Source organism: Amblyraja radiata, chromosome 19, assembly GCF_010909765.2.
Source record: "Amblyraja radiata isolate CabotCenter1 chromosome 19, sAmbRad1.1.pri, whole genome shotgun sequence".
In the NCBI taxonomy this organism is placed as follows: Eukaryota; Metazoa; Chordata; class Chondrichthyes; order Rajiformes; family Rajidae; genus Amblyraja; species Amblyraja radiata.
The window spans coordinates 8,850,858-8,870,920 of record NC_045974.1 but is presented as its reverse complement, the minus strand read 5'-3'; the positions used below and the strand labels follow the sequence as shown (position 1 = coordinate 8,870,920).

General features: G+C 42.6%; 1 protein-coding gene across 6 annotated transcripts in view; it reads left to right on the top strand.

Moving 5' to 3' along the window:
• The window catches only part of cadps2 (calcium dependent secretion activator 2), a 393,466-nt gene extending 390,353 nt beyond the window's left edge, over nucleotides 1-3,113 (top strand). For all 6 annotated transcript variants that reach the window (XM_033037622.1, XM_033037627.1, XM_033037625.1 and 3 more), the window contains one exon: nucleotides 1,993-3,113. In XM_033037622.1, coding sequence (XP_032893513.1) covers nucleotides 1,993-2,172 — 180 coding nt within the window. In that variant the 3' untranslated portion in view covers nucleotides 2,173-3,113. The remainder of the gene's footprint in view (nucleotides 1-1,992) is intronic.
• The last annotated feature ends 16,950 nt before the right edge of the window (nucleotides 3,114-20,063 follow it).

Here is a 20,063-nt window from a genome sequence, read left to right as displayed (position 1 = left end):
TCCTTCAGAGACACAAGTCAAGTGCAAGCAGGATTAGGCTCATGTTATAGGTTCACCAGTTCAAAATCCTACCAACTCTGTTGCTGCCCACCAACAACTCTCACCTGTATCCACCTATCACTCACCAGGCTTGGTCCTACCCCCTCCCCTCTTCCAGCTGCCTCGACCCACCCACCACCGTAAAGGTCTGAAGAAGGGTCCCAACCTGAGACGCCACCTATCCACGTTCTCCAGGGATGCTGCTTGGCCCTTCTGAGTTACATAGAAACATAGGAAATAGGTGCAGGAGGAGGCCATTCAGCTCTTCGAGCCAGCACCGCCATTCATTGGGATCATGGCTGATCATCCCTAAACAATAACCCGTGCCTGCCTTCTCCCCATATCCTTTGATTCCACTAGCCCCGAGGTCTCTATCTCTCTCTTAAATCCATCCAGTGATTTGGCCTCCACTTCCCTCTCTGGCAGGGAATTCCACAAATTCACAACTCTCTGGGTGAAAACGATTTTTTCTCACCTCAGTCTTAAATGGCCTCCCCTTTATTCTAAGACTCCGGAACTTTGTATCGTTTGTGTTTACCCGTGGAAAGCCCCCGTTTACAGATCTCCTTCAAAGCCCAAGGACAGATTCTCCAGAGTCCACGAGTTGTACTTTTGCAACAGAGGAAAATAGGTAACTAATGCGTGCACAGTAAGTCCCAGAGGGTAACCGAGCGTGATGCTGTGTGAATACTGGTTGGATGCTTGGGTGGACTATCCAGTTGTTCTTTCAATTCACATCCATAGAAACATAGAAACATAGAAATTAGGTGCAGGAGTAGGCCATTCGGCCCTTCGAGCCTGCACCGCCATTCAATATGATCATGGCTGATCATCCAACTCAGTATCCCGTACCTGCCTTCTCTCCATACCCTCTGATCCCTTTAGCCACAAGGGCCACATCTAACTCCCTCTTAAATATAGCCAATGAACTGGCCTCGACTACCCTCTGTGGCAGGGAGTTCCAGAGATTCACCACTCTCTGTGTGAAAAATGTTCTTCTCATCTCGGTTTTAAAGGATTATCCCCTTATCCTTAAGCTGTGACCCCTTGTCCTGGACTTCCCCAACATCGGGAGCAATCTTCCTGCATCTAGCCTGTCCAACCCCTTAAGAATTTTGTAAGTTTCTATAAGATCCCCTCGCAATCTCCTAAATTCTAGAGAGTATAAACCAAGTCTATCCAGTCTTTCTTCATAAGACAGTCCTGACATCCCAGGAATCAGTCTGGTGAACCTTCTCTGCACTCCCTCTATGGCAATAATGTCCTTCCTCAGATTTGGAGACCAAAACTGTACGCAATACTCCAGGTGTGGTCTCACCAAGACCCTGTACAACTGCAGTAGAACCTCCCTGCTCCTATACTCAAATCCTTTTGCTATGAAAGCTAACATACCATTCGCTTTCTTCACTGCCTGCTGCACCTGCATGCCTACTTTCAATGACTGGTGTACCATGACACCCAGGTCTCGCTGCATCTCCCCTTTTCCTAGTCGGCCACCTATCCAGTTAGTCTTTCATTTGTTCTTTATACCTTTTCAGACGTCTAGTTCCCCCCTCCCCTGACTCTCAGTCTGAAGAAGGGTCTCGACCAGAAACGTCATCCAGTCCCTTTCTACTGAGATGCCACCTGACCCGCTGAGTTACTCCAGCACTTAGAATCATAGAGTCATACAGAGTGTGGAAACAGGCCCTTCGGCCCAACTTGCCCTCACCGGCCAACATGTCCCTGCTGCACTAGTCCCACCTGCCTGTGTTCGGTCCGTATCCCTCCAAACCTCTCCCATCCATGTCAGACACTTTGCGTCCTTTTGTGTGTGTGATCAGGTGTTGTGCACGGCTTTGGCAACTGGGGATGGTTTACTCCACATTTTGGCTTTGTACGATCAGCTGGCTGTAAGCTCTAACCCCCCCCCCCACAAATGTAAATTACAAATATGTTCTTCCCTTGCTTTAGAAATCCTACAGGGATTTCAGGCTGCAGGGAGTTCTGGAAGGGACGTTGAACAGTAAAATGTACGAGACGGTGCAAACCCGGCTGACGGTGGAAGAAGCAACAGCATCGGTGTCGGAGAGCGGTGGACTGCAGGGCATAACCATGAAGGACAGCGACGAAGAAGCCGAGGATGTGAAATAGGTGAAAGCGGGGACGAACGCAGCCGCTCCCTTTGTCTGGCGACCTCTCAGCCATCGCTTGTACCATTTCGTCAGAGGTGATCAACATCATTCAAATTGACTAAACTCAAGTGTAAGTCATCCAACTTTCTCGCAGAGAGCAGGGAAGGAAAGGAGATGACATTGTTGACTCCCAACTGGGTGCTGAGCCGCGCCCAATGTGCCCTCTGCTCCTGTACCATCTACAGCAGCGCCTTGTGAATGGATATCCCTCCACCACCATAAGAGAGAAAGGAGGTGGGGGGGGGGGGGGGAGGGGGCAGTGGGAAACGAAAGTTTGGGATCTGACAGACAAAAAGCAACAATGGTATCAACAGTCAATCATGTCTGGAGAAAGTCCCAAAAGCCCAGGTGTCACAAAGACAGTGTAAACACTCTCAGCGGAGAAACCACCATCAAACACTACAGTCTCAGTCCTTTGGAAGTGAAGTGTGTGGGGCTATTTTGTTATCTGTGCTCTTTGTGGTCTTAATTGCTGAGATAAAGCGGCTTGGTAGAATACAACGGGCCGTGTTATATTGAGATGTCTTTTGTGCCTGATGTTCTGGGCATCGTTCTAAATACAGTAATGCCTGTAGAATTTGCTGTTCGATATAACGTGCGAGCCTCTGTGTGTTTAGAGATGCCCCTTTTTTCCCCCGCCTTCTCCATTCTGTGCCCATACTACCCAGAGTCATCGCAGGTCCGGCGAGCATCCCACCTGGGGAGGCTGAGAAGATACCGAGAATAGTGGAGTGTTTCATCTCAAACCAGTCTGGGTGATCCCTTTACCCCCAACATGTCACAAGTGTTTGCTGCAGCATTTCAAAACACTGAGCGATGGCAAATATATATATATATATCTTCAATATTTGTTTATTTTGAGGCTTTGATTGTAATAAAGTCATCTGTATTTCCAATTTACATTTATATTTATTTGACCTTCAGTCGTGAGTTTGTAGGTTTGGGATAAAGTTGTAATTTTGTTTGGTTTTTTTTGCTCTTTCTGTGCCTATGTGTGTATATATATGTGTGTGTGTGTATATGTATATACGTATGTGTATTTATGTGAGTGTGTGTATATATATATATGTGTGTGTATGTGCGTGTGTGTATATATGCATATGTGTGTGTATACATGTATATATATGTGTATGCATGTTTATATATGTGTGTGTGTGCATGTATATATGTGCGTATATAAATGTGTGTATATATATGTATGTGTGGACACAAAATGCTGGAGTAACTCAGGCAGCATCTTTGGAGAGAAGGAATGGGTGACGTCGAGACCTTTTCAGACTCAATATATATATATGTGTGTGTGTATATATATATATATACGTGTGTGTGTACATGTATATATATATATGAGTATATATATATATATATAAATGAGTGTGTGTGTATATATATATATGTGTGCATATATATATATATATATATATATATATGTGTGCATATATATATATATATATATATATATATATATATGTGTGTGTGTATATATATATATATATATATATATGTGTATATATATATATATATATATATATGTGTGTATATATATATATATGTGTGTGTGTGTGTGTGTATATATATGTGTGTGTGTGTATATATAGATGTGTGTATATATGTATATATATATATAGTGTGTGTGTGTGTGTGTATACAGAAGTTACTCTTTAAAAAGATTCTTAAGAAACGTGTATTTGGATGTCTATTGACACTGACAACAGTAAAAACACGATTAAGTGATGATTTTCATTTGGTCGGAAATCGAGTTTATGAGTGACCGTCGGCGGCGTGTGGAAAAATGTGTAAAATACATATGTCGATTTCTATTCCAAAACGTGTTAATTGGTCAGCATTTGTGCAGTGAAAGAGGGGACGAGAGGGTGAAAATAGCTCTCTCTCATCTTTTGATTGAGCGCTCGGGAGCCGTGTGAGCGAGTTCGTATTCACATTTACCAAAGCAATATCAGAAATACCAGCTTGAATCCAGCGGAATAAAGTGATGCTTCGCACTGCCCTCGCTGCAGCGATGCGCTGACTGATTATTCCCATCTCAATAAAATGTGAACAAACTCACATGCATACAAAAACTAGTGGGAAAATATGTAAAAGTTACTGGGCGAGGTTACATTTGATCTTTAAGTACTAGTTCGATCCCACAACTTCCCCGGAACCTGCTGCACACATTTTGTTTGTCTCTGCTTTGAATCCCTGCTGCAAATCCCATTGAGTTAAGATCAGAAAGTCTGTGCGTTTGGTCGAGGGCCACAGATTTACCATTAAAAATGTTATATGAACATGTTGCCTAAACATTGTGGAAACAATCCTTTTAATCCTGGAACAAAGTTCAGTGCAAGGTGCAATCGGAACATCATTGGGTTTTACTGTGAAGAAATGATTGAACTGAGAATGGAAGGGTCTCGACCCGCAGCGTCACCTGTCCCTTTTCTGCAGAGATTCTGCCTGACCCGTTGAGTTACTCCAGCATGTTGTGTCTACCTTCGAACTAAAATCATTCGTTTTCTCTGATGTTTAATAAACCCAGTTTAGGGAGAGAGATATATGACTGTTGACCACAGATACTAATTTATTAAACACAACACACTCATTTATTTGTTTAAGAAGGAACTGCAGATGCTGGAAAATCGAAGGTACACAAAAATGCTGGAGAAACTCAGCGGGTGCAGCAGCATCTATGGAGCGAAGGAAATAGCAACGTTTCGGGCTGAAACCCTTCTTCAGACCTTCTTCCTATTTCCTTCGCTCCATAGATGCTGCTGCACCCGCTGAGTTTCTCCAGCATTTTTGTGTACACTCATTTATTTGGCTCCCAAGTGGGCAAAATAGCACCGAGTATTTTACTCGAGTTTTACTGATCACATTTTTGGTCGAAATGTAATTGCAAAAAGAGGTGTAATTTTAGACTATGTTTGGCAAAGAGGGATACTGCAAAATAGTGGTGACAAGAGTAATTTAGATAATATTATGTAAAGTTTATTTAATTAATGTGTTGGGAGGAACTGCAGATGCTGGTTTACATCGAAGATAGACACAAAATTCAGGAATAACTCAGCGGGTTAATTCAGGAATATAACTCAGCCTGACCCGCTGAGTTACTCCAGCATTTTGTGTCTATCTTCTGTTTAATTTAGGTTGAGCGACCATTGCCACAAAGAGTTTTATTGAATGAAGGAACATTCCAACTCGGGCGTTTATGGTAGGTGTCACAACGACAGTCCCGATCTATGTTGTTGATATCATGTGTGTGTCTCGAAAGTCGAAAGTTTAAATCCTGTCTCTTTGCTGCGCGTTTTCCCAAAGTCTCGTCAATCGCCACTTACGCCGAATGATTCTATTGAACTTGCACCGAGGGCTGCGAGAACAGATGGGAACGAAAATGCAGCGACACCTCTCATACGTGTCAATAGCAACGCTTACCCTTAATGCCGTAAATATGGATTGCCCATACATCGAGTGTGATTTCAAACCAGAGTCCATGGTAAACTGGGCTAAAAATGCCACAACGCCGGAGATAACGGGTTGCAATTGGAACAAATGTGAAGTGTCTGTTTTCTGGTCCCCCTAATCAATGGTTATTCGTTGTGGTAAATTATTTGAAAACATCGAGGTTGAACTTACAACACCGAGGTTTACGATTCGACCTTACAGTCTATTACCAGTGACTATTAATGCTCGTGAAAACCTTTCCTCCCTCCCCATCAGTCTGTCTCGTCTTCTATACCACCCTGTTCTACATGCTGGAAAGGTTTTTCTTTCATTTGCCCGAACTCTTCTTTGTGTTAAGGATTTATTAACAGGAAAGCGGCAGATTGATTTCCTCTAAGGATCCGATCTCTGAATGAATGAAATTGTCACCGTTACATCTGTCCTTGATTCGAGTTCTAACGTAAATGCTGCAATAGGCAGCTTGTAAGGGCGTTATCGCCATTCGGGGCATGTTCCCATTGCTATTATAATGGTTCACGAAAGTTCCAACAAGTTGAGCATTTGAATTTGAATGTTTTGAATTTTAAAAGACCGTTCCCTTTACACGACACTCGCAGTGTAAAGGTGGTTGACAATTCTCCCCCTCCTGTCTGAAATTACCATCCACACACTAGTTAGAAGCCGCACATGTTCATGCAAATGAGTGTGTATTTTCACTTAGTCCCTCGGCTTCTTCGCTGACTGCGATATTATAAATGTGATGGGATTAAACCCAGAAAACGGCACCAATTGTGTTTATACCAGGCACACGCCAACGATTCACACCAGGGTGCCCACCACCACAATAAATGAAAAGGGGGGGGGGGGGGGTAAAAATAAATAGGTTAAAAAATAAATAGGTTAAAAAAAATCAAGCCAACGTGGGTGTAATTGTTGCTGTGATCTAGAGCGCAGCATTTAATTTTGAAGAGATCACAACCGCTTTTGTGCAAAATAAACAGGACGGCTTAATCGCAGATGTATTGCGGCGACACACTTCCAAATCGACAGCTGATTACCTCAAAATGGACACATTTAGTGAGGGGGACGGAGTCAGGGGGAGGGCAAGGTATGGAAACACACACTCACACAAAATAGAAAGTTCATTAATTCAACGGCGCAGACGGGCTCACTTTAAACAAGTTATTTCTGCACAAATTCGCATCCCAGTGTGTTGATCCCAAACTGGCTCACGCCTCAGGATTTTGACATTTTGCCAAAATGTTGTAAATTCAGGTAAATGCTTATGATTCCTCGCTTTTGGCGTCGAAAAGTGACAAAATACACAAATAAGTACGTGGTCTTTTAAAAAAAAAAAAAAAACGCTGGACACCAAGTTGTAATATTTCATGAGAAATTGTATTATTATGTGTTGCGAATACTCGCTTTTTACCTCGGCTAAATTGTGTTTATAGAAATAATTTTGGGGGATTACAGCGGCCGTGTGTTGATATGAAAGTAAGTCGTTTCATAGCAGAATTCATTCTTTCGTACAACCAAGTCGCTGCAAAGAATCTTATTGCAGAAGTCGAGTTATTTGCACATTTTTACCAACCGATTTTTGCAGCATGAATGCGGTTAGATCTTTTCTCTGTCGGACAACAATGGTGAGAGGCGGTTATCTGAGAGAGAGAGAGAGAGTGGAGCCCGGACGTATTTTTATTTGTATCCGTGGAGTGCCTCTCTCAAAACAAAAAGGCAGAAGGATTTCAAACACAGCAGCACGTGTAAATGTCCCGAGGTAGAACATTGTATACGCGCAGCCTTTTAATTGTATTGTGTTCTCATTGTATAGGCGCAACCTTGAGACGGCGCCTTATAGTACAACTTGGAATGGCGCTGCAAGAACGTGCAATACAATGATGCGAGTCCAATAACCATCAGTAAGTAGATTCTTTTGTCAGCGCTTTGTAATTGAAGTGCTTCCAGTTCAACTGCATTGTCAGCTCTGGGACTCTAATGGGCTATCCTTACATTTGGAAACTGGGGCAGCGAAGTTGTCAGATGCAAGGTATTATTGATGCTAACGGCGTTTGTGGTGCGGATGTAATCGCGCTGCTTGTTCCGACGGGCATCAACAATATCCAACATTTTGGTCTTCCAACTCGCTATTTGTTTTCTGTTGTTGCGGCCACATACTGCGAGACTCTGTCAACAATCCCTTGTGTCAAACTTCCCATCGAAGCGCGCGTTTCTGGTCCATATTCTTCGAGGTGTGGGGGGGGGGGGGGGGGGGTGCATTTGATAGCTCTTCAGATGTTTAATTGGAAACGAGGAGAAGCAGCGGCTGAACGCCGTGTTAACTCCACATTAAGGGATCAAACATAATAGACTTTTAATGCAAGATGATGGTGAACCGCCAATTTGAGTGTGTTACATTCACAGCACGATGCCCAGAGAAATGGTATTAGTCGGGGGGTAAATACGTCTTCAATTTAACAGTAAATGGATTGCTGACGAGCTGCATTGAAAAGGAACGCTCTGATACATTTTATTGTAGAAATCGACTTAGACAAAACGTTCAAAAAAAATGGTCGCTAGAATATCCTAATATTATGAGATCACACTTAATAAAAAATCCTTCGTTATTATTTCATTATTATCCTCCTGAATTTGCAACCCTCGTTTATTTTCTATAATTAAGACGCCTAATTTGAGAACGTGACGTCTTGACATATGCCATTAATATAAGTGATTGTCAGTATATCCGCCCACACATCAAGCCAGTCCTTTCAGGCTGGTGTGTGTCTCGCTAAAAACTAAGGTCATTTAGCTTTATCAAACACAAAGCGATTGTCGAATGAAAATACGAAATTCTACAAACGCGGGTCGCCCAGTTTATTTCCAGCATTTCCTCAGTGGGCCGATTATTTGAAATCTCTGGATAGAGTGATTGTGGGATTTATAAGATGTTCAGTGTTTTAATATTCACCGCTGAGGCAAATGTGACCACACAAAAAAAACACCCTTAAGAAACGTGTTTCAATGCTGTGTAGGTTTTGTTAAGCAGAGTCGAAATCCCAGTCTGAAGAAGGGTCTCAACCCGAAACGTCACACATTCCATCTATCCAGAGATGCTGCCTGTCCCGCTGAGTTACTCCAGCATTTTGTGTCTATCTTCGAAATTGAAGATATATCTACACCGCCCGTGGTACACTGTACGCAATAATACATCCATCTATCCACTGCCTCCCTCCTTCTCATCCCCTCACATAGATAGTTTATATGAAAGATAGTCTATCTACGGTTTAAACCACAGTTCCTTCCTACGCGATAGTTTTATGTGGCCGAGTCAAACAGCGATGAATTATTTGATTAATTTCGTGGTGAAATTACCACGCTTCTAGTTACAACCGACGGTGAAAACTTTTCAAATGTATTAATGAACCTTTGTTAGTGGGTCTAATAAATTTGGTCCCGTTTTCTCGGTCAGGGGGTCGAATTCAAACGGAATTTTGCGAGGCCCTTGTTTCTCGGTTCGAGAAACTCCTTCAAGCTTGCTTTAATGCCCACTGAATTCAACAATGTTTTTTTTGTGTTGTTGATTCAGCACTGCTAATTTAAACTCTGCCTTCTCTTGCTCACCCGGCTTGGATTGAACTTTTTTGCAATACTTATGTCAACCTATTTCAGGCGTTCATTTTTTTTCTCTGCCCCTTAATGATGCTCTTGAGGCGTTAATTGGACGTTCAAACAAAACCGGCATGAAAACACACCGCTTTCCAAAATGGACATCACGAAATCTTTGTTGTCATTCTTTTTTTCTCTCTTATTTTTACAAACCGTGGGACGCGTTTCAGTCGGGATGAAAAACGGGATACGTATTTAAATGCAAAATAAGTGTTATCAAATTGCGAACCACTCTTATAGAATCATTTGCCCTTTTAAACCATTGTGTCTTAACACGATCCTATTCCGTCGAAAAATGACATTTTAACATCGCAGAAGACAAATGAATACTGCGGATTGCGTTTTTCCCCTCCAAATATGTGTTGAACTATGAAGAAAACACACATCATCGCGAAAGCATCATTTATTTCAATTAGTGCATGTGAGTCTGAAGAAGGGTCCCGATTCGAAACGTCTCCTATCCATGTGTAGGAAGGAACTGCAGATTAAATCGAAGACAGACACAAAAAGCTGGAGTAACTCAGCGGGTCAGACAGCATCTCTGGAGAGAAGGAATAGGTAACGTTTCCTTATCCATGTTATCCAGAAGTGCTGCCTGACCCGCTGAGATACTCCAACAATTTGCGTGTGTTTTGTACAATATTTTAGACTGGATCAAGATGTTTTTCTGAGTAGATTGGAGATTTTATTCGCCGTTTGCTGGTATGGAGTTTACTCCCCGTCACCCTTTCTCAGACCCGGTGTTAAACCCAGCCAAATGAAATCCGAAGACGCCAAGTGGGGAAAAAATGTTATTTCATACATTAAATATGCATTGCACTCTCAAAACAAACGAAATTCAAATGAAAACAGTGATGCAACATTTGTGAAAACGCTGGGGAAACAATTACACATAAGCTGTTTCTGCAGCTGAAATGTGGTAACGGCCTTTAATTAAGGATTGTTCGTTTTGTTAATAAGCCTCTCTCGTCCTGTTAAAAATTACCAGGTGTTAAGCTGCAGACTGCCAGCGATGGTGCCCAGGTGTAAAAGGTACAGCGGCCGGAACAAGTAACAAGAATGGAGCTGGCAAGGAGATTGAGGCGGGTTGTGCCGAGTCTTGTTTTTTTTTTTTTTTTAAGTCGTTGTTTGGAATCTGACACACGTTATTCCGATTACAATCAAGGCGCTGAAAGATCAGAAAATCTAGTTTTGTTTTTTTACGCTTGGAATTCCCACAGATCTCTGCAATTTAGCGACCATCTGTTTGCAGACGTGTACGTGACATCACACTGAATAAACGAGGTGAATCGGGCAGAGCTGAACAGTTTATGTCTCCGTGTGTAGACTGTGGGATTTGGGAGGAGGTGGGGTGGGGGCTGCAATGAAAATACTGATGCGTTATAGTCGAGACAAGGAACCTCAGACGCTTGGAGAGTCACAGAGTGATACACCGTAAAAACAGGCCCTTCGGCCCAGCTTGCCCACACCGGCCAGCATGTCCCAGCTATACCTGCCAGTATTTGGTCCATATCCCTCCAAACCTGTCCTCTCCATGCACCTGTCTAGCTGATTCTTAAATGATGGGATAGTCCCTGCCACAACTACCTCCTCTGACAGCTTGCTCATAGTTCCACCACCCTATAGAGCCTCAGCCTTACAGCTTGGGTCGGGACCCTTCCTCCTTTGGACTGATCGCTAAACAAGAATCAGCTTCCATTCCACTACATCAGAGAAATAAGGAATTGTAGATGCTGGTTTACAAAGAAAAAGACACACAGTGCTGGAGTTACTCAGCGGGTCAGGCAGCATCTGATCAGTGTGAGGAACTTGGGTCCCGACCCGAAATGTCGCCCATCTATGTTCTCAGAGATGCTGCCTGACTCGCTGAAACATAGCACTAAAGCATACACTCACACTAGGGGGTGTGTGTGTGTGTGTGTACGAAACGTTGCCCATTTCCTTCGCTCCATAGATGCTGCTGCACCCGCTGAGTTTCTCCAGCATTTTTGTCTACCTTCCATTTTCCAGCATCTGCAGTTCCTTCTTAAACATTATGCGCAAATAATGATATTCAATGATAAATGCTCGTAAGTGCGGTCCTGCCGCTCACTAACACAATTTGCCCAGAACATGTGTTCAGTTATAACTAAAGGACTGAAATGCTGACATCCCCGTTTGCCGGACACCCATTCCAGTTACTGATTCGCCGCGGCTATTACACAATAATCAGCTACCATTTCACGTTAACAGGACTCTCCTCAGAGCTTAACCTTGAAATTACGCTTTGAAACACGGATACTCTCATTTTAATTGCGTATTTAATTATCGACCCGCAGAGACAATTTCATTCAAAGTGCAGAGCAATGACTGGATTATTATTCCAATATAGCATCGCCACACACCAGCTTCTCTTTCATCGCAAAAGTAAATCTTCCTCGCAAACACCGCGGTCTCACAGTGTATTTTGTGGTGTATTCAACCTTGGTAGACAATATGTACAAAAAATCTTGGAACACGTTGAACCAGCAGCGTGGACATTTTTTGTTAATACCCTGAGACTATTGGGGTAACAGTCTGAAATTGTATGGGGATTTCTTTGCAACTGGGCAACGCCAATGGTGTAGAACGGAGACGAAGCCAGACACAGAGTGCTGGAGTAACTCAGCGGGACAGGCAGCATCTCTGGAGGGAAGGGATGGGCGACGTTTCGGGTCGAGACCCCTCCTTCAGACTTCTCGATCCGAAACACCTTCTCACCAGCTGTCCCGCTGTTACTCCAGCTTTTTGTGTCTATCTTCGGTGTAAACCAGCATCTGCAGACAGTTCCTTCCTACAAAATGTGATAGGACTGTAGTCCCGGTGAAGCGAGGGAGGTGGACGCGGAAATGTAGAAGCAACGAACTACAAATGCTGTTTGACACAGTAAAAGGACACAAAGTGCTGGAGTAACTCAGCGGGGGTCGGGCAGCATCTCTGGAGAACGTGGATAGGTGACGTTCCGGGCAGCATCTCAGTCAAAGATGGTGCCTTATCTGCCTGAACACTATCATCCTCGGCATCCGAGAGCTCAACCAAAAATCACAAAACAAAGTGCTGGAAGAACCTAGAAACTAGAGATCACAGATGCCGGTTTACACAAAGTGCTGGAGTAACTCAGCAGGTCTGGCAGCATCTCTGGAGAAGAGTAATATGGACGTTTCCAGTCGGAAATGTGCGCCCTTCTTCAGTCTGACTCCACCATTTTGTGTTATTTTTTAAAACTACACGAAGTCTTTGTGAGGAAGGATGAAATAAATTAAAATACGAGTGGTGCCGGAACAACTGTCTTGTTCTCAATGTTAGCAATGAGCTAATTTTGATTTATTCAGTTTCTTCACTGCCCTACAAATAATTTCCCCTTGTGAGGTCTCAATTCCCTTTTGAATGGCTTCTTTGACTTTGTTTCCATCATTTGTAGTGAATTCATCGTAGTCACCCTCTATATAAAAGAAGCTTTCACATACAGAGTGCCGGACTCAAGGAGTCCCTCCCCGAAGCGTCACATATCCATGTTCTCCAGAGATGCTGCCTGACCCGCTGAGTTACTCCTGCATTTCGTGTTAATTTTTGCAGGAGTAACATGGCAGGTTAGGCAGCATCTGCGGAGCAAATGGACAGACGATGCTTCGGATTGGGACCAAAAAGCTCAATCAAGGTGATGGAACATCAGCTTCTGACAACAGATTCCTGCTGAGCATCCTTCATTATTTTTGACCTTTTTATTTTAAAGTTTTTACTGTTTCTCAGAATTGATTCCAACTAGTTTCCCATCAACAAATGTGAACTTCAGTGGGGCTAAATGATATCATTAGTAACTAACTAATGAGCCCACTGTGTTTGTTGCTTGAACATTACACTCCAATGCGGGACTGAGACTGTTTGTGGCATTAAACCACCGCTTAAATGTATTCAACTGAAGAATTAAATATCTAAAGTTTTGATTTGAACAAACACCTTCTGCTTGTATTTACACACTTAACAATAAGCAAACTGTATATTATATGTATGTATAATGTATATGTATATATATATATTCATGTATAGGACATATATATAGGACATGATTTGAGAATTAAGGGACAGAAGTTTAGGGGCAACATGAGGGGGAACTTCTTTACTCAGAGAGTGTGGAATGAGCTTCCAGTGGATGCGGTGGAGGCAGGTTCGATTTTATAATTTAAAAATAAATTGGATAGGTATATGGACGGGAAAGGAATGGAGGGTTATGGTCTGAGTGCAGGTAGATGGGACTAGGTGAGAGTAAGTGTTCGGCACGGACTTGAAGGGCCAAGATGGCCTGTTTCCGTGCTGTAATTGTTATATGGTTATATATATTTATATATATATTTGTGGTATAACACCAGGGTAAGCGCTCAACCAAGAATACCAAACTCAAAGCCAAAGTAATATCTAAACTGATTATACAAACTTATGCTCAGGGCAATAACTAAGTCCATATACAATAATCAGCTACCTGCATGTTGGCAAGCACTAAAAAAACCTGATCATGTAGGTACAAGCAGATCATTGGGGTTATCAAGTGGGCACCTCCCTTCACTGGTGTTTCGTTGCGGGGGGTGGGGGGGGGGGGGGGGGGGGGAGGTGCGGCATCGCACGGGAGTGCTATTGGTACACGTGACAATAAACTAAACTAAACAAAACTTCTACCCCATTGCGGACACGGGGCTTTGTCAATAGAATTGTTACAATTCTGAGAACCAGATTTGGCAATCTTTTATCTTCCCTTTGAGTTTGACATGATTGCATTTTGTATAGCATTATCTGATCTGATGGAATAGCATGCCAAACAAAGCCTTTCACTGTACCTCATTGCATGTGACAATAATGAACCTAAATCTAACCTAGCCTCTCTGGGCAGGAAATGTTATCACATGAGCTGAGTAAACATTGACTTTAACAGTCTCATCCTGTTTTATGTCTATGATTAGACACTGACAATTTATGCTTCTGAAGTTAATCTCCTTGTGGACTGTGATGAACCAAGTATCATTTTCATGGACTGCAGACATTAGCTCAATTACCAGTTCTCCTCACGATCCCAGCCTATGGCTGACATGGTGAAGCAAAAATGTGTAGGAAGGAACTGCAGATGCTGGTTTACACCAAAGATAGAAACAGAAAATGCTGGAGTAACTCAGCGGGACAGGCAGCATCTCCGGATAGAAGGAATGGGTGATGTTTCAGGTCGAGAAGGGTTTCAAACCAAAATGTCACTCATTCCTTCTCTCCAGAGATGCTGCCTGCCCCACGGAGTTACTCCAGCATTTTGTTTCTATCTTCGTTGACATTCAGCTCAGTATCTAGCCTCAGGGCCTATACAATGCAAACTCAGTTTATTGATGGTTTTACAGTTAGAGAAAATAAATCAATCAATCAACACACTCACTGGTAATATGTGAAAACACCTTCTGAGATGCCGACAATGATCTGCAGGTCACAGCTTCATAATAAAAGGACATATCTTTAGAACCATGATGTGGAATATCTTTAGTCAGAGGGTGGTGAATCTGTGGAATTCATTGCCACAGAAGGCCGTGCTGGCCGAGTCAATGGAGATTGATAGATTCTTGATTTCTACGGCTGTGAGGGGTTATAGGGAGAAGCCAGGAGAATGGGGTTGAGAGGGAAAGATAGATCAGCCATGATTGAATGGCAGAGTCGACTTGTTGGGCCGAATGGCCTAATTCTGCTTCTGTCTAGACTCTGTGTACTCTGGTTTCACAAATTAACTTTTCAAAGATCTTTTAATGTTGTCTTGAACTAAGTTGACCACCTCTTTGTACTCACACTAATTGGACTGTTCTTGAAGAACCAGACTCTATCATGGGTGCATCCAGAAAATATATTTATTGGAGAGGTGTCATCTTGTTCGAATACAGTCCGAGGATTGCTGAGTGGTTGTGTCTCACCATTTAATTGAGTTGCTTGGAGTTCAAGATTGACATTAACTCTGGTGGAAAATGGAAATAAATGTAATAAGTGGCATGCTCACCAAATGCATACATTATCTAGTATTATAGCATTAATAATGCCTTGACAAGACAATGTAAAGCATATCGAACATGAGCAACTATTCATATTATATTCATATTATTTATTCATATTCATATATATTATAATAATATATTCATATTATTGCAGGGGCTAATCTGTTCCTTTTTGATCAGGATTGTAAATGCATCGGTGAAACTGAGTGTCGCTAATATTATAAACTTATAAAATAGGACCAGCCTTTTGAGTCTGTATGTTAACCAGCCAAATTTATTCAGAGCCGAATGACTATATATCAAGCACACAGCTTTATTCCATTTTTAAAGGAACTATTACTACCTGGGATTGCAGGAAAATTAAAATGTATTAGCTTTCAAAATGCAAAGTGAATGAACTATTTTCTTTCATAAGCAAGGGCTGGATTTATAACTAAGCAAAATATGTGAGACACTTGGTAAACAAATGAAGATCTTAGGTCGGTGGCTACAGTTTAACAACAATCTTTATAAAAAATAGTAAAACTAACCCGCCGTGAATCTTTATTTTCAGAAACATTGTTTGTAAGATGCAATGCCATAATTGCAGACCCTGCATTTCATTACCATTCCATCAGTGTTCATCATATCAAAGATAGAGACAAAGTGTCGGAGTAACTCAGCGGGTCAGACAGCATCTCTAGAAAAAAAGGATGGGTTGGGGCCCTTCTTCAGACTGAAAGTATAGGGGAGGGAACTGGAGGTAAGAAAAGGCCAGAACCAAGCAGGGCGGCAACAGATGCCCTAGGAAGGGTGGAGCCCAAAATGGTCCATTGTTGGCTGTGGAAGAGGTGATGACCAAGGGATACCAGGATGTGAACAGCGAATAGTAGGACAACTAGGGCAGGGGGAGACGGCAGGGGGGGTAGGGATGCCAGGGTTACTTGAAATTAGAAAAATCAATAATCATACGGCTGGGGTGTAAGCAGCCCAAGCTAAATATGTGCTGTTCCTCCAATTTGCATTGGGCCTCGCTCTGGCAGTGGTGGAGGCCCAGGACAGAATGGTCAGTGTGAAAATGGGAGGGGAGTTAAAATGTTTGGCAACTGGGAGATCGTGTAGGTGGAGGTGTTCAGCAAAACGATCGCCCAGTCTGCACTTGGTTTTGCTGATATAGAGCCCACACCAAGAACAACGGATACAGTAGATGAGGTGGAGGAGTTGCAACTGAACTTCTGCTGCACCTGAAAGGATTGTTGGGGACCAATTTAGGCTCAGGACACAAACCTCTACATTTCAGTAAAATTTCCTTTGAATAGAAATTTGACAAGGGAGGATAACATGGCTGATCTGGTGCCCTAATTGATTAGAACTCACTGCACTTCCTTGCTAGTCTTCTGTAAGCTGAAGATGGGACTGGGTTGTGTTGCCGAAATGTAGACTTTAGAGATGCAGCATGTAAACAGCCCCTTCGGCCAACTGGGACGGCGCTGACCAGCAATCAGACCCTGCACTAGCACTATCCTACACACTAGGGACAAATTATAATTTTATCAAAGGGAGGAAACCGGGGCACCTGGAGAAAACCCACACGGTCACGGGGAGAATGTACAAAGTCTGTACAGACAGCACCCGTGGTCAGGATCGCCCCCCGGGTCTCTGGCACTGTAAGGCAGCAACTGTACAAAAGTTAAAAATCGTAAACACAAAATGATGTCTGGATTACTCCCAAGGTCACAGGCTAGGAACAGATGGAAGAATCATCTTAAGACCTAGCTGGGGTGTTTAAATGTATTCTAAAGCAAATCCAGCTGGATTTGTTTATCTTGCTTAAACTGAGCATTTGGTGAGTATAACTGCAAGGAAACTCTTATTCACTGGTTCTGAGTCCAAAATGATCCAATTAAGACACAAAAATAAGAATAAGTATAACACAAAGCATAACAATTTCAATTGCTGTCAATGTGATCTTGTTCAGATACTAACCCATTTATGCATTTTAGCAGCAGTTAGGATTGTGAAGGGGATATGTCACTGGGAGACTATAAACCAAGGACTGTATATTCAAATCTTCTCAGAGAAGCATGGAAATTTGAAGTCTGTTTTTAAATGATTGAACTGAATAAAAGGTACAAGTGAAAAGAGTGGCCATGAAACCTTTGAATCTAAATGGTTTGCTAACGTCTTTACAGGAAGAACTTCTGACAATATTTGCCTTGCACATTTATTACAGCAGAGCCACAGCAATGTGAATGTTTCTTAGTTTTTCTGTGTGGTCACTTAAAGTCACAGAGTCATAGAGTGATGCAACGTGGAAACAGGCCCTTCAGCCCAACTTGCACCCACTGACCAACACGTCCCAGCTATACTAGTTCCACTTGCCCGCATTTGGCCCGTATCCCTCCAAACCTGTCCTATCCATGTGCGTGTGTAAATGTTGGGATAGTCCCTGCCTCAGCTTCCTCCTCTGGCAGCTTGTTCGACTTAGAAAGGCATTTGGTTGGCTTATATCAACATTGGTGCAGAGTAATTACGAATAGGCAAGGGATGCCTGCTGGCATTGATGCCTCAACAATAAATATTGTTTTAAAATTGTGCTAATGCTCTGGAATATCAGAACAATTGATAAAGTCGATGTGCATCGTCCTTTCCAATTGTGTTGATGTTTTGTGTGATGGCACATTCCACTAAAGCAATGCTATAGACACCTTCCTGTGAATGTTTTTTTGTTTATGATGGAATTCATATTGGCTCAGTAGAAGCATTTTCCAAGCACGCCACTTCGAAGACATATTTTGATTCAATGCTGGAGCTGGTATAATTGCAGTGTAAAATAATTCAGTATCGTCATAATGATTCAAAACTACAATTGAGTTGGAGCATGCAAGAATCCAACAGGCTAAACAAGTACATCCTGTTCATGCCCAAACGCAAAGGATATCTCTGGACTCTTTACTCAAACATTTGACTTGCCTGCACGCAAATGTATAAGAGGCAGAGAATAGTATTAATCAGAAAAATGAGTCAGTTTGTATTCATGTGTAGGAAGGAACTGCAGATAGACTGGTTTACACCGAAGATGGACACAAAATGCTGGAGGAACTCAGCGGAACAGGCAGCATCTCTGGAAAGAAGGAATGGGTGACGTTTTCAGACGAGACCCTTCTTCAGACCCAGGTCTCGACCCAAAACATCACCCATTCCTTCTATCCAGAGATAAAATGCCCTAAAGAATCTTTCTGTGTTCTTTCCCTTCTCTGCGTTGTGATTAAGAAAAACTTCCATACACATACATGTATACAGAGTCACGGAGAGTCATAGAGTCATACAACGTGGAAACAAGCCCTTTGGCCGGTCTTGGTCGGTGTGTGCAAATGGTCCATATCCCTCCAAACCTACCCAATCTATGTGCCCGTCTAAATTTTTTAAGTCTCTGTATTCAACCTATCTATATGCCATATATTTCATTTCTAATCTCGAACTAAACTACAAACTGCCTGGGCTGCAATAGGGATATTGGACTTGTATTTTCACTATATTGGGTTATCCATTTATTGAACTTATTTTGTGTTTGTTGTGTGTTATGTATTGAGTACTATGTTAACAATCTGATGTGCTGCTGCTGCTGCTGCTGCTGCTGCTGCTGGTCAAAAATCAATTATACCGTTACCTATGACAATAAAACACTCTTGACAATGTATAATCCAGCAACCTGCATATTATTCAATGACATTGCACCTGATCTAGGTGTTTTATTCTAAATCTCCACCTTACTTCAATCCTTCAGCCCAATTTGCCCACACCGTCCAACATGTCCCATCTACACTCGTCCCACCTGCCTGTGTTTGGCACATATCCCTCTAAACCCGTCCTATTCATGTACCTGTGTAATATTTCTTAAATGTCGCAATAGTACCTGCCTCAACTACCTCCGAAGACCCACCATCCTTTGTGTGAATAAGTTACCCCTCGGGTCCCTATTAAATATTTCCCACCTCACCTTAAACCTATGGTCCTCTGGTTCTCGATTCCCCTATTCTTGGCAAGAGACTCTATGTGACTACCCGATCTGTTTCTTTCATGATTTCGTACACCTCGATACGATCACCCCTCATCCTCCTGCATTCCAAGGAATTGAGTCATAGCCTGTTCAACCTTTCCATACAGCTCAGGCCCTCGAGTCCTGGCAACATCCTTGTAAATCTTCCCTGCACCCCTTCCACCTTGACAACATCTTTCCAAAACATGGTGCCCAGGACTGAACACAATACTCGAAATGCAGCCTCACCAACGTCTTATATAACTGCAACATGACCTCCCAACTTCTTCACTCATATAATGCGCACATATTTTGTTTTGTATGCCAAGCTTTCAATGTCAGTCTCTTTGTAATAAAACATAAAATCCACTTGGTCTTGTAAAACATAAAAGTGCTGGAGGAACACAGGCCGCCTGACCAAGAAGGTTTCTCCAGCACAAAGAGTAGGGATTAACGGGTCCCTTTCAGAATGGCAGGCAGTGACTAGTGGGGTACTGCAAAGCTCAGTGCTGGGACCACAGCTATTTACAATATACATCAATGATTTGGATGAAGGGATTCAATGTAACAATAGCAAATTTGCAGATGACACAAAGTCGGGTGGCAGTGTGAACTGTGAGGAGGATGCAGGGTAACTTGGACAGGTTGGGTGAGTGGGCAGATGCATGGCAGATACAGTTTGATGTGGATAAATGT